This window comes from Triticum urartu, chromosome 7A, assembly GCF_056163025.1.
Source record: "Triticum urartu cultivar PI428250 chromosome 7A, HENAU_Tu73, whole genome shotgun sequence".
Taxonomy (NCBI): Eukaryota; Viridiplantae; Streptophyta; class Magnoliopsida; order Poales; family Poaceae; genus Triticum; species Triticum urartu.
Genome location: NC_141879.1, coordinates 546,464,292 through 546,476,613, shown reverse-complemented (window position 1 = coordinate 546,476,613; position 12,322 = coordinate 546,464,292). Strand labels below are relative to the sequence as shown.

At 46.1% G+C, this 12,322-nt stretch overlaps 1 protein-coding gene across 1 annotated transcript; it reads left to right on the top strand.

Moving 5' to 3' along the window:
• Nucleotides 1-308: 308 nt before the first annotated feature.
• LOC147960357 (uncharacterized) lies at nt 309-1,956 on the top strand. The gene is made up of 2 exons (XM_087533289.1): nt 309-1,539; nt 1,787-1,956. The coding sequence occupies exons 1-2, from the start codon at nt 309-311 to the stop codon at nt 1,954-1,956; spliced, it is 1,401 nt and encodes a 466-aa protein (XP_087389415.1).
• Nucleotides 1,957-12,322: the final 10,366 nt, after the last annotated feature.

Here is a 12,322-nt window from a genome sequence, read left to right as displayed (position 1 = left end):
TCCGGGCCGCGGCACGCAACCTCGAGCCAGGTACCTCGGTCATCCCCGCAAATTCTTCTACTTGCTCATTCTCTGCTTTGGAGTTGGTCCCGCTTGGACATCTAGCTAAGGTCACGGCCGACTCCAATATAGTGTTCAGGGGGGAAGTTGATCCCCCCTTAGTCCAGATCGAGGCCATCCGTGCTTGGGAAATCCTGGATGGCCGGTTGGCGGAGGCTCGTGCTCGCTTGGCTTCCTCCTCCTCGGAGGCTAGCGGCCCCCTTCCGTCCGCCCCGCCATCCCGCCCGGCTGCTCCCGCCCCTGGAGATATGTGGCCGCACCCGGTCTCGCACCACCGCCCTTCACGCGCAAAGCGCCTCCTGTGTCCTGGGGTCAAGCAGCCCCTCAATGGCGGTTTGATGCGGACTCTTTTCTGGAACATCCGTGGTTTCAGCCAAGATGGTCGGCGCCGCCAACTCATCGAATACATGTGCGAGGAGCGAATTGACATTGTAGCAATCCAAGAGATCATGCGAACTGACTTCACCCTGGCCGAGCTCGAGCACCTGAGCACTCACCTGTTTGCCTGGCATTGGCTCCCTTCTAGTGGGATCGCCGGGCACTCGGGTGGCATTCTATTAGGTGTCAAGGATGCCACATTTGAGGTTGGTAGCATGGATAGGGGCGAGTTCTTGAGCATGGAAATCTTTGAACGTGCCCTGAACTTCAAATGGGAGATCATTATAGTTTATGGCCCCGCCGACCACCGGCACTCGGTGTCCTTCCTTGACGAGCTCAGGAGGAAGGTGTCTGCGGCCCACCTCCCGGTCGTCATCAGTGGCAACTTCAACCTTCTACAATTTGTGGAGGATAAGAATAACGATCTAGTTAACTTCCCTCGCATGCAGCTGTTCAATGACTGCATCTCTGACCTCGGTCTGCGGGAATTAGATAGGATTGGTGCCAGGTTCACCTGGACCAACCGCCAGGCCGACCCGACTCGCTCCGTGTTGGATAGGGTCTTGGTCTCTCCTGAGTGGGATCTGAGATGCCCTCTTGCTTCTCTCCGCGCCATCATGTGTATTGGTTTGGACCACGTCCCTCTGCTTCTGTCTTCCCAGGATGAACGCCCCCCCACTGCCTCTAGATTCCGCTTTGAGACTTTCTGTCTTAACCAGAATGGTTTCGCTGATGTCGTGCACGGCCGTTGGCTCGAGGCCCGCCTCGCATCCCACAGGTCCATCTCTGTTGTGGACGATTGGCACTTCTGTGCCAAGCGCTCTCGCCAGTTCATGAAGGGGTGGGACGCGAATCTTGGGCGGTACCTCTGTCTCCGCAAGAAGGCCCTCCTTGACGCCATTCAGGCTCTAGACCTTCGGGCTGACTCGTTGGGACTCTCTCCTAACGAGTGGATGCAGTGCTACGATCTTGAAAACCAGCTTATGGTCATCTACACCGACGAGGAGTCTTATTGGCGCCTTCAGGGTACCCAAAAGTGGGTCCTCAAGGGGGACGCGAACACCGCTTACTTCCAGGCGATTGCCAATGGTCGTAGGCGGGGTAATACCATTCCCCTTCCGTGGGATGGAGAGACCCTCCTGCAGCGGCCTGCTAACATCCGCGCTCATGTAGACGGTTTCTATCGCGCCTTGTTTTCAGCCCGCCCGGGGGGGCTTAGCTCTTGCACCGCACTTCTGGGCCGGCCCACAGTGCATCTCGGCCGCAGACAATGCGATCCTCATGGCTCCGTTGTCCGAGGAGGAAGTGTGGCTTGCAATTAAACGGATGAATCGCTCGTCCTCCCCAGGCCCTAACGGCCTTCCGGTGAAGTTCTTTCAGACGTTCTGGCCCGCCATCAAGCAGGAGGTCATGGCTCTCTTCGAGGAGTTTTATGTTGGCTCCATCGACCTCAAGTGCCTTAACTATGGGATTATCACTTTGATTCCCAAGGTCTCGGGCGTCTTCGACATCCGCTAGTTCCGTCCTATCACGGTGATCAATGTGATCTTCCGCATTCTTGCCAAGGGGTACGCCAATAGGGTGGCCCCTTTAGCTGACCGAATCACCCACCCAGACCAATCGCCTTTATTCAGGGCCGATATATCTTGGATGGGGTACTGGTCTTCCATGAAGTCCTGCATGAGGTCCGCTCCAAAAACCTCAAAGCAGTTTTCCTGAAGATTGACTTCCATAAGGCGTATGACATGGTTAGCTGGCCCTTCCTTCGGGAAGTGTTGCTAAGGAAAGGGTTCGATGATCGTTGGGTGTCCCGGGTCATGCAGATGGTATCGTCAGGTCGCACCACGGTGAACATTAATGGGGAAATCGGGCCCTACTTCCCCACCTTTTGTAGGGTTAGACAGGGAGACCCCTTTTCCCCGTTCCTGTTCAACATGGTGGTTGATGCCTTAGCCTCAATCATGGATAAGGCCAAGGCCGCCGGCCACATTCTAGGCATTACCCCGCACTTGGTGGAGGGCGGCGGTGTATCCCTCCTCCAATACGCCGATGACACCATCATCATGGTGCAAGGCTCGGCGCCAGAGATTTCGAACTTGAAATTCCTACTTCTATGTTTCCAACACATGTCGGGCCTCAAAATAAACTTTGATAAAAGCGAGGTGATGGTTCTGGGATATTCGCCCTCTGAGAGCCAGAGTATCGCTAATCGACTTAACTGTCGGTTGGGGACATTCCCTACTACCTACCTAGGGGTCCCCATTAGTGACGCCCGTCTGTCCGTGGCCGATCTGCGGCCCTTGGTGCTCAAGCTACATCACCGCATCGAGCCGTGGCAGGGGCGATGGTTATGTCTACTACACAACCTTCTTCTTGTAGACGTTGTTGGGCCTCCAAGTGCAGAGGTTTGTAGGCCAGTAGCAAATTTCCCTCAAGTGGATGACCTAAGGTTTATCAATCCGTAGGAGGCGTAGGATGAAGATGGTCTCTCTCAAGCAACCCTGCTACCAAATAGCAAAGAGTCTTTTGTGTCCCCAACACACCCAATACAATGGTAAATTGTATAGGTGCACTAGTTCGGCGAAGAGATGGTGATACAAGTGGTATATGGATAGTAGATATAGGTTTTTGTAATCTCAAAATATAAAAACAGCAAGGTAACGAATGATAAAAGTGAGCGTAAACGGTATTGCAATGCGTTGAAACAAGGCCTAGGGTTCATACTTTCACTAGTGCAAGTTCCCTCAACAATACTAACATAATTGGATCACATAACTATCCCTCGACATGCAACAAAGATTCACTCCAAAGTCACTAATAGCGGAGAACAAACGAAGAGATTATGGTAGGGTACGAAACCACCTCAAAGTAATTCTTTTCCAATCAATCCGTTGGGCTATTCCTATAAGTGTCACCAACAGCCCTAGAGTTCGTACTAGAATAACACGTTAAGACACAAATCAACCAAAACCCTAATGTCACCTAGATACTCCAATGTCACCTCAAGTATCCGTGGGTATGATTATATGATATGCGTCACACAATCTCATATTCATCTATTCAACCAACACATAGAACCTCGAAGAGTGCCCCGAAGTTCCTACCGGAGAATCACGATGAAAACGTGTGCCAACCCCTATGCATAAGTTCATGGGCGGAACCCGCAAGTTGGTCACCAAAACATACATCAAGTGAATCCCATTGTCACCACAGATACGCACGACAAGACATACATCAAGTGTTCTCAAATCTTTAAAGACTCAATCCGAAAAGATAACTTCAAAGGGGAAACTCAATTCATTACAAGAGAGTAGAGGGGGAAAGAATCATCATAGAATCCAACTATAATAGCAAAGCTCGTGATACATCAAGATCGTATCACCTCAAGAACATGAGCGAGAGGGAGATCAAACACATAGCTACTGGTACATACCCTCAGCCCCGAGGGAGAACTACTCCCTCCTCGTCATGGAGAGCACCGGGATGATGAAGATGGCCACCGGAGAGGGATTGCCCCCTCCGACAGGGTGCCGGAACGGGTCTAGATTGGCTTTCGGTGGCTACGGAGGTTTCTGGCGGCGGAACTCCCGATCTATTGTGTTCTTCGATAGTTTTAGGGTACGTGGGTATATATGGGTGAAAGAGATAGGTTAGGGGAGCCACGAGGGGCCCACGAGGGTGGAGGGCGCGCCCTAGGGGGGTGGGCGCGCCCCCCTACCTCGTGGCCTCCTTGAAGCTTCCCATACGTGCACTTCAAGTCTTCTGGGCTTATTTCCTTCCAAAAATGAGTTCCGTGAAGTTTCAGGTCAATTGGACTCCGTTTGATTTTCCTTTTCTTCGAAACCCTAAAACAAGGTAAAAAACAGAAACTGGCAATGGGCTCTGGGTTAATAGGTTAGTCCCAAAAATGATATAAAAGTGTATAATAAAGCCCATAAACATCCAAAACAGTAGATAATATAGCATGGAGCAATCAAAAATTATAGATACGTTGGAGACATATCAGATGGCTTTCTAAGACTGCCGTACGATCCTCATTAACTTGTCCCTCTCCAGTCTCCTCCTGTTCATTATGAGCTTCTACAGCCTCCCCGAAACTCTTCACCATGAGACCGGTTCGATCCAAGCGCGGTTCTATTGGGCTGGTGAGGGTGACAAGCAGAAGTACCATATGGTCCGCTGGACCGAAATCTGTAAGCCTCGCGACCAAGGTGGGCTTGGAATCATGTCCTCCAAGCGCATGAACTTGGCTCTTCTCACCCGTTGGCTCTGGCACATTGCTAATGGCGATGGTGGCCTGTGGTTGCATATCGTGCGCCATAAATACCTGCGCGGACACCCCCTAACCTTTTGCGTTAGGACTGGAGGGTCATAGTTCTGGCAGTCGGTCATTCAGCTTCTCCCGGTCCTCCGCATTGGGACATCCATCTCGATCAGGACTGGGACATCCACGCTGTTTTGGCTTGATCGCTGGGCTGGGGACCTCCCCTTCGTTGTGAGGTTTCCAGACCTCTTCCCCATCGTCGTTGACTCTAGGATCTTCGTCGAGGCGTCCCTTATTGACTTAGGGCGTCTCGCGTTCCGGCGGCCCTTTGGGCCCCCGGAGGTTGCCGCTTGGCATGATCTCCTTGATGCCGTGGCTCTTCATGAGCCTGACCTTGCTCAGCCCCTCGACCGTCTGTCCTGCGCCTTGAGCCCTCCGGCCGCTTTTCTATGAACTCCCTATACCGAGCCATTGCCCCCTCCCCTTGCCCGCCCGTTTTCGAGCATATTTGGACCATCCGCTTGCCACTAAAGATCAGAATTTTCATGTGGCAATGGGTCCATGGCCGGCTTCCCTCGGGCGTGGAGGTGATTAAGCGCCACGGCCCGGATGATGGAAGAGACCTCGAATCACATCTTCTTCTCGTATGTGTCCTCCCAGTTCCTTTGGGGCTGCCTCCGCGAGACGATCGGTGGGGTTTGGTGTAACACCAACTTCCCTGATCTCCTCGACGAGATTCAGGCCTCCCCCATGTCGGGCCGCCACATTAGGTGTCTGCTCATTGGGGTGCTCGCGTGGACGCTCTGGACTGTGCATAATAAGCTCGTCATTCAGCGGGTTCCTCTCCGCCGCGCTACTGATGTTATGTTCAAATTGTGTGGTTACTTGCAGCTCTGGCGGCCGCTTAGCCGTCACCAGGACCGAGACGTCATCACCACCATCATCTCCGAACTTCACGCGATGGCTCTTCGCTTGGCGCCGCCGCTCCCTCCTCCCCCGCCCGAGTCGGATTAGCTCCTTCCTTGCTGCCACGGTTGACCCGCCTTCATTTTTCTAGGGCTTGTTGAGTTGTGCCCTCAGCAGAACCTATTTGTACTCTATGTTCGTGTGACTGTGTGTGTGTGGGTGAACCTTTGTGTACCGTTTAGCTTGGTGGTTTTCTTTATTTATAAAGCGGGGCGAAAGCCTTTTTCGGTAAACATATGTTATGTTTCAAACATTTTTTCAAATACATGTTAAACATATTTTTAGTGGCACAAACCATTTTTTAAAACTACACGAACAATTTTTTACATTGCACAAACATTTCAAAAATATTACAAACATATATTTTGAAACACGTGAACATTCTTTTAAAATGACCCATATTTTTTCTTCTGAATGGTACAAAATATTTTTTAAACTACGCAAAAAAATTACATTGTATAAACATTTTTTTAAATGACACATAAATTTTTCCTTATTGCTATCAAGAGTTTTGGAAGTTATGCTAACAAAAATTTACACTACGCTAGAGCATCCACAACTACAATTGCCTAAATTTGGGCCCCTAACGTCCGTGGACACGCCCGGGCGCGTTCGTGAACAGACGCGTTTGCGAACAGAAAACACACAAAAAGTTGATTCCACAACCACAAACACCATTTCTAAATCACCAAATCCATATTATTACATGCAATGTAAAACATAATCTCAGTGGACCTTGGCCGGCTCTGCCCTCGAAGTGTTGGTCCGGTCGCCGGCGAGGTAGAGTAGGACATGAGACACAAACCGGCTCACGGGGCTCTAAGCGTCGCCGCATCCCATGCCCTACTCTTCATCGTCGGAGTCCATAACTTTCACGACGTCGACGGACATGAGATCGATGATGGATCCATCTTGGGAGGAGTCGGCAGCGTCCACCAGGACACGGTTGCGGCACTTGGGGTGGGCGTGCACCACAACGGGCGTTGGAGAATGCGACTCTGTCTCACCAACGTCCACTGCTGCGAGGGCCGCTGCCACCTCCCCGCGCCCGCTACCTCGCACAGCGGGCACGGCGTGCCATATTTGCGTCGGCGGACAACCATGCTTTCACCTCCGCCGCGGCACGCCAACGAAGCAGTTGCGCACCCACCAACTTGTTAGGGCGCCAGACAAACCTCGCCGACTCCAGTGAGGCAGTGGTGACACACCTCGTGCCGGATCCATGCGCCATCTGGGCATACGCAATGGATTCCCAACAAAAGGAGTCCGAGCGCTGCCGTCAGGCGGCCTCCTCCCGAGAGTGGCGTGGCGTGGTACCTCTTGAGCACTGCGTTGGTTTTCCCTTGAAGAGGAAAGGGTGATGCAGCAAAATAACGTAAGTATTTCCCTCAGTTTTTTAGAACCAAGGTATCAATCCAGTAGGAGTCCACGCACGAGTCCCTCGCACCTACACAAACAAATAAAATCCTCGCAACCAACGCAATAAAGGGGTTGTCAATGCCTTCACGGTCACTTACGAAAGTGAGATCTGATAGATATGATAAGATAATATTTTTGGTATTTTTATGATAAAGATGCAAAGTAAATAAAGCAAAATAAAAACGGTGCAAGAAATAACTTGTTGATGGAAGATTAATATGATAGAAAATAGACCCGGGGGCCATAGGTTTCACTAGTGGCTTCTCTCGAGAGCATAATTATTACGGTGGGTAAACAAATTACTGTTGAGCAATTGACAGAATTGAGCATAGTTATGAGAATATCTAGGTATGATCATATATATAGGCATCACGTCCGAGACAAGTAGACCGACTCCTGCCTGCATCTACTACTATTACTCCACACATCGACCGCTATCCATCATGCATCTAGAGTATTAAGTTCAAAAGAACAGAGTAACGCTTTAAGCAAGATGACATGATGTAGAGGGATAAACTCATGCAATATTATATAAACCCCATCTTGTTATCCTCGATGGCAACAATACAATACGTGCCTTCCTGCCCCTACTGTCACTGGGAAAGGACACCGCAAGATTGAAACCAAAGCTAAGCACTTCTCCCATTGCAAGAAAGATCAATCTAGTAGGCCAAACCAAACTGGTAATTTGAAGAGACTTGCAAAGATAACCAATCATACATAAAAGAATTCAGAGAAGATTCAAATATTGTTCATAGATAAACTTGATCATAAACCCACAATTCATCGGTCTCAACAAACACACCGCATAAGAAGATTACATCGAATAGATCTCCACAAGAGAGGGGGAGAACATTGTATTGAGATCCAAAAAGAGAGAAGAAGCCATCTAGCTAATAACTATGGACCCAAAGATCTGAGGTAAACTACTCACACATCATAGGAGAGGCTATGGTGTTGATGTAGAAGCCCTCCGTGATCGATGCCCCCTCCGGCGGAGCTCCGGAAAAGGCCCCAAGATGGGATCTCACGGGTACAGAAGGTTGCGGCAGTGGAATTAGGGTTTTGGCTCCGTATCTGGTAGTTTGGGTGTGCGTAGGTATATATAGGAGGAAGAAGTATGTCGGTGGAGCAACATGGGCCCCACGAGGGTGGAGGGCGTGCCTGGGGGGTAGGCGCGCCCCCTACCTCGTGCCTTCCTGGTTGCTTTCTTGACATAGGGTCCAAGTCCTCTGGATCACGTTCGTTCCAAAAATCACGTTCCCGAAGGTTTCATTCCTTTTGGACTCCGTTTGATATTCTTTTTCTGTGAAACTCTGAAATTGGCAAAAAACAGCAATTCTGGGCTGGGCCTCCGATTAATAGGTTAGTCCCAAAACTAATATAAAAGTGTATAATAAATCCCAATAATTTCCAAAACAGAATATAATCTAGCATGGAACAATAAAAAATTATAAATACGTTGGAGACGTATCAAGCATCCCCAAGCTTAATTCCTGCTCGTCCTCGAGTAGGTAAATTATAAAAACAGAATTTTTGATGTGGAATGCTACTTGGCATAATTTCAATGTAATTCTCTTAATTATTGTATGAATATTCATATCCGAAAGATTCAAGACAAAAGTTTAATATTGACATAAAAATAATAATACTTCAAGCATACTAACTAAGCAATTATGTCTTCTCAAAATAACATGGCCAAAGAAAGTTATCCCTACAAAATCATATAGTCTGGCTATGCTCTATCTTCACCACACAAAGTATTTAAATCATGCACAACCCCGATGACAAGCCAAGCAATTGTTTCATACTTTTGTTGTTCTCAAACTTTTTCAATCTTCACGCAATACATGAGCGTGAGCCATGGACATAGCACTATATGTGGAATAGAATGGTGGTTGTGGAGAAGACAAAAAGGGAGAAGATAGTCTCACGTCAACTAGGCATATCAACGGGCTATGGAGATGCCCATTAATAGATATCAATGTGAGTGAGTAGGGATTGCCATGCAACAGATGCACTAGAGCTATAAGTATATGAAAGCTCAACAAAAGGAACTAGGTGGGTGTGCATCCAACTCGCTTGCTCACGAAGACCTAGGGCATTTTGAGTAAGCCCATCATTGGAATATACAAGCCAAGTTCTATAATAAAAAATTCCCACTAGTATATGAAAGTGATATCATAGGAGACTCTATATCATGAAGATCACGGTGCTACTTTGAAGCACAAGTGTGGTAAAAGGATAGTAGCATTGTCCCTTCTCTCTTTTTCTCTCATTTTTTTATTTGGGCCTTTTCTATTTTTTATGGCCTCTTTTTTTTAGTCCGCAGTCTCATCCCGACTTCTGGGGGAATCATAGTCTCCATCATCCTTTCCTCACCTGGGACAATGCTCTAAAAATGATGATCATCACACTTTTATTTACTTACAACTCAACAATTACAACTCAATACTTAGAACAAAATATGACTCTATGTGAATACCTCCGCGGTGTACCGGGATGTGCAATGATGCATGAGTGACATGTATGAAAGAATTATGAACGATGGCTTCGCCACAAATACAATGTCAACTACATGATCATGCAAATCAATATGACAATGATGGAGCGTGTCATAGTAAATGGAACGGTGGAAAGTTGCATGGCAATATATCTCTGAATGGCTATGGAAATGCCATGATAGGTAGGTATGGTGGCTATTTTGAGGAAGGTATATGGTGGGTGTATGATACCGGCGAAAGGTGCGCGGTATTAGAGAGGCTAGCAATGGTGGAAGGGTGAGAGTGCGTATAATCCATGGACTCAACATTAGTCATAAAGAACTCGCATACTTATTGCAAAAATCTATTAGTTATCGAAATAAAGTATTACACACATGCTCCTAGGGGGATAGATTGGTAGGAAAAGACCATCGCTCGTCCCCGACCGCCACTCATAAGGAAGACAATCAATAAATAAATCATGCTCCGACTTCATCACATAACGGTTCACCATACGTGCATGCTACGGGAATCACAAACTTCAACACAAGTATTTCTCAAATTCACAACTACTCAACTAGCATGACTCTAATATCACCAGCTCCATATCTCAAAACAATTATCAAGTATCAAACTTCTCTTAGTATTCAGCACACTCATAAGAATTTTTTTTACTAATCTTGAATGCCTAGCATATTAGGATTAATTTCCCAGTTTAAGTAAATTACCATGCTGTTTAAGACTCTCAAAACAATATAAGTGAATCATGAGAGAATAATAGTTTCTATAAAACAAATCCACCACAGTGCTCCAAAAGATATAAGTGAAGTACTAGAGCAAAAACTATATAACTCAAAAGATATAAGTGAAGCACATAGAGTATTCTAATAATTTTCAAATCATGTGTGTTTCTCTCAAAAGGTGTGTACAGCAAAGATGATTGTGGCAACCTAACAAATAAAGACTCAAATAATACAAGACGCTCCAAGCAAAACACATATCATGTGGTGAATAAAAATATAGCTCCAAGTAAAGTTACCGATGAAAGTAGACGAAAGAGGGGATGCCTTCCGGGGCATCCCCAAGCTTTGGATTTTAGGTGTCCTTAGATTATCCTGGGGTTCCATGGGCATCCCCAAGCTTAGGCTCTTGCCACTCCTTGTTCCATAATCCATCAAATCTTTTACCCAAAATTTGAAAACTTCACAACACAAAACTCAAAATAGAAAATCCCGTGAGCTCCGTTAGCGAAAGAAAACAAAACACCACTTCAAGGTACTGTAATGAACTCATTATTTATTTATATTGGTGTTAAACCTACTGTATTCCAACTTATCTATGGTTTATAAACTATTTTACTAGCCATAGATTCATCAAAATAAGCAAACAACACACGAAAAACAGAATCTGTCAAAAACAGAACAGTCTGTAGTAATCTGTAGCTAACGCAAACTTCTGGAACCCCAAAAATTCTAAAATAAACTGCTTGACGTGAGGTATTTATCTATTAATTACCTTCAAAAAGAATTAACTAAATATCACTTTCCAAATAAAAATGGCAGCAATTCTCGTGAGCGCTAAAGTTTCTGTTTTTTACAGCAAGATCAAATGGACTTTCCCCAAGTCTTCCCAACGGTTCTACTTGGCACAAACACTAATTAAACACAAAAACACAAAAAAAAACAGAGGCTAGATAAATTATTTATTACTAAACATGAGCAAAAAGCAAGGAATAAAAATAAAATTGGGTTACCTCCCAACAAGCGCTATCGTTTAACGCCCCTAGCTAGGCATAAAAGCGAAGATAGATCTAGGTATTGCCATCTTTGGTTGGCAATTCTTTAATGAGACATATATCACCCTTAGGAGTTTCTTCCTTTTTATTAATTATCAAACTTCTAGGCACAAAATCGAAAAAATCATTTGTAGCAAATGGTTCCTTAATGATAGCAAAAAGATTGGGATGAATACTTATAGATTTGAGATCCGCAATTTCCTTGCTAGAGGATTCACCCTTATTTTTAGGAACATACATAAGCTTGGCAATTTTAGTTTGAGGACTTGGAGTATTCTTTATGGAAGAAAAGGCGGTTCCCAAGTTGGTAATGATACCCTCAAGTTTATCGATTCTAGTGGAATCCTGATTTATTCTTTCATTAACTATGGGTTCCTTCTCCTTAATATTTTTCAAAGTGACTCCTACTTTAGATCCATACTGGGTAATTTGGTTGTGGATCTTTTTATCCAAATTTTCAATTAACACTACGGTAGCAACTTTATTTTTAATAATTTCAAGTCTTTGTGTTACATGCTCCAAAGTTAACATAGTTCCATTAACCAAAAGAGGGGGTGAGCCAAACAAATCTATCATAGCATTATAAGAATCAAAAGTATGGCTACCCAAGAAATTCCCTCCGGTAATGGTATCAAGGATATATCTATGCCAAGGAGTAGCGCCTACATAAAAATTGCGGAGAAGAACGGAAGTAGATTGCTTCCTAGTAGATCTATTTTGAGCATTGCAAATTCTATACCAAGCGACTTTTAGATTTTCTCCTTCCCTTTGCTTAAAATTAAGAACTTCATTTTCGGGAGACAACGGAGAAGATAGGGGACTAGCCATAACGACAAGCAAGCGATCCAACACACAAGCAAACAAGAAACGGGCAAAAGGAGGCAAAAAGGGAAAGAGAAGGAGGACGGAGAGAGAGGGCAAATAAAACGGCAAGGGTGAAGTGGGGGAGAAGAAAAC

Bases quoted from the DNA above. Each gene is read 5' to 3' on its own strand.
- LOC147960357 (XM_087533289.1), top strand. From the start codon at position 309: ATGTGGCCGCACCCGGTCTCGCACCACCGCCCTTCACGCGCAAAGCGC. The intron at 1,540-1,786 runs GTAATACCATTC...CGTCCTCCCCAG, and splicing joins TGCCAATGGTCGTAGGCGGG to GCCCTAACGGCCTTCCGGTG.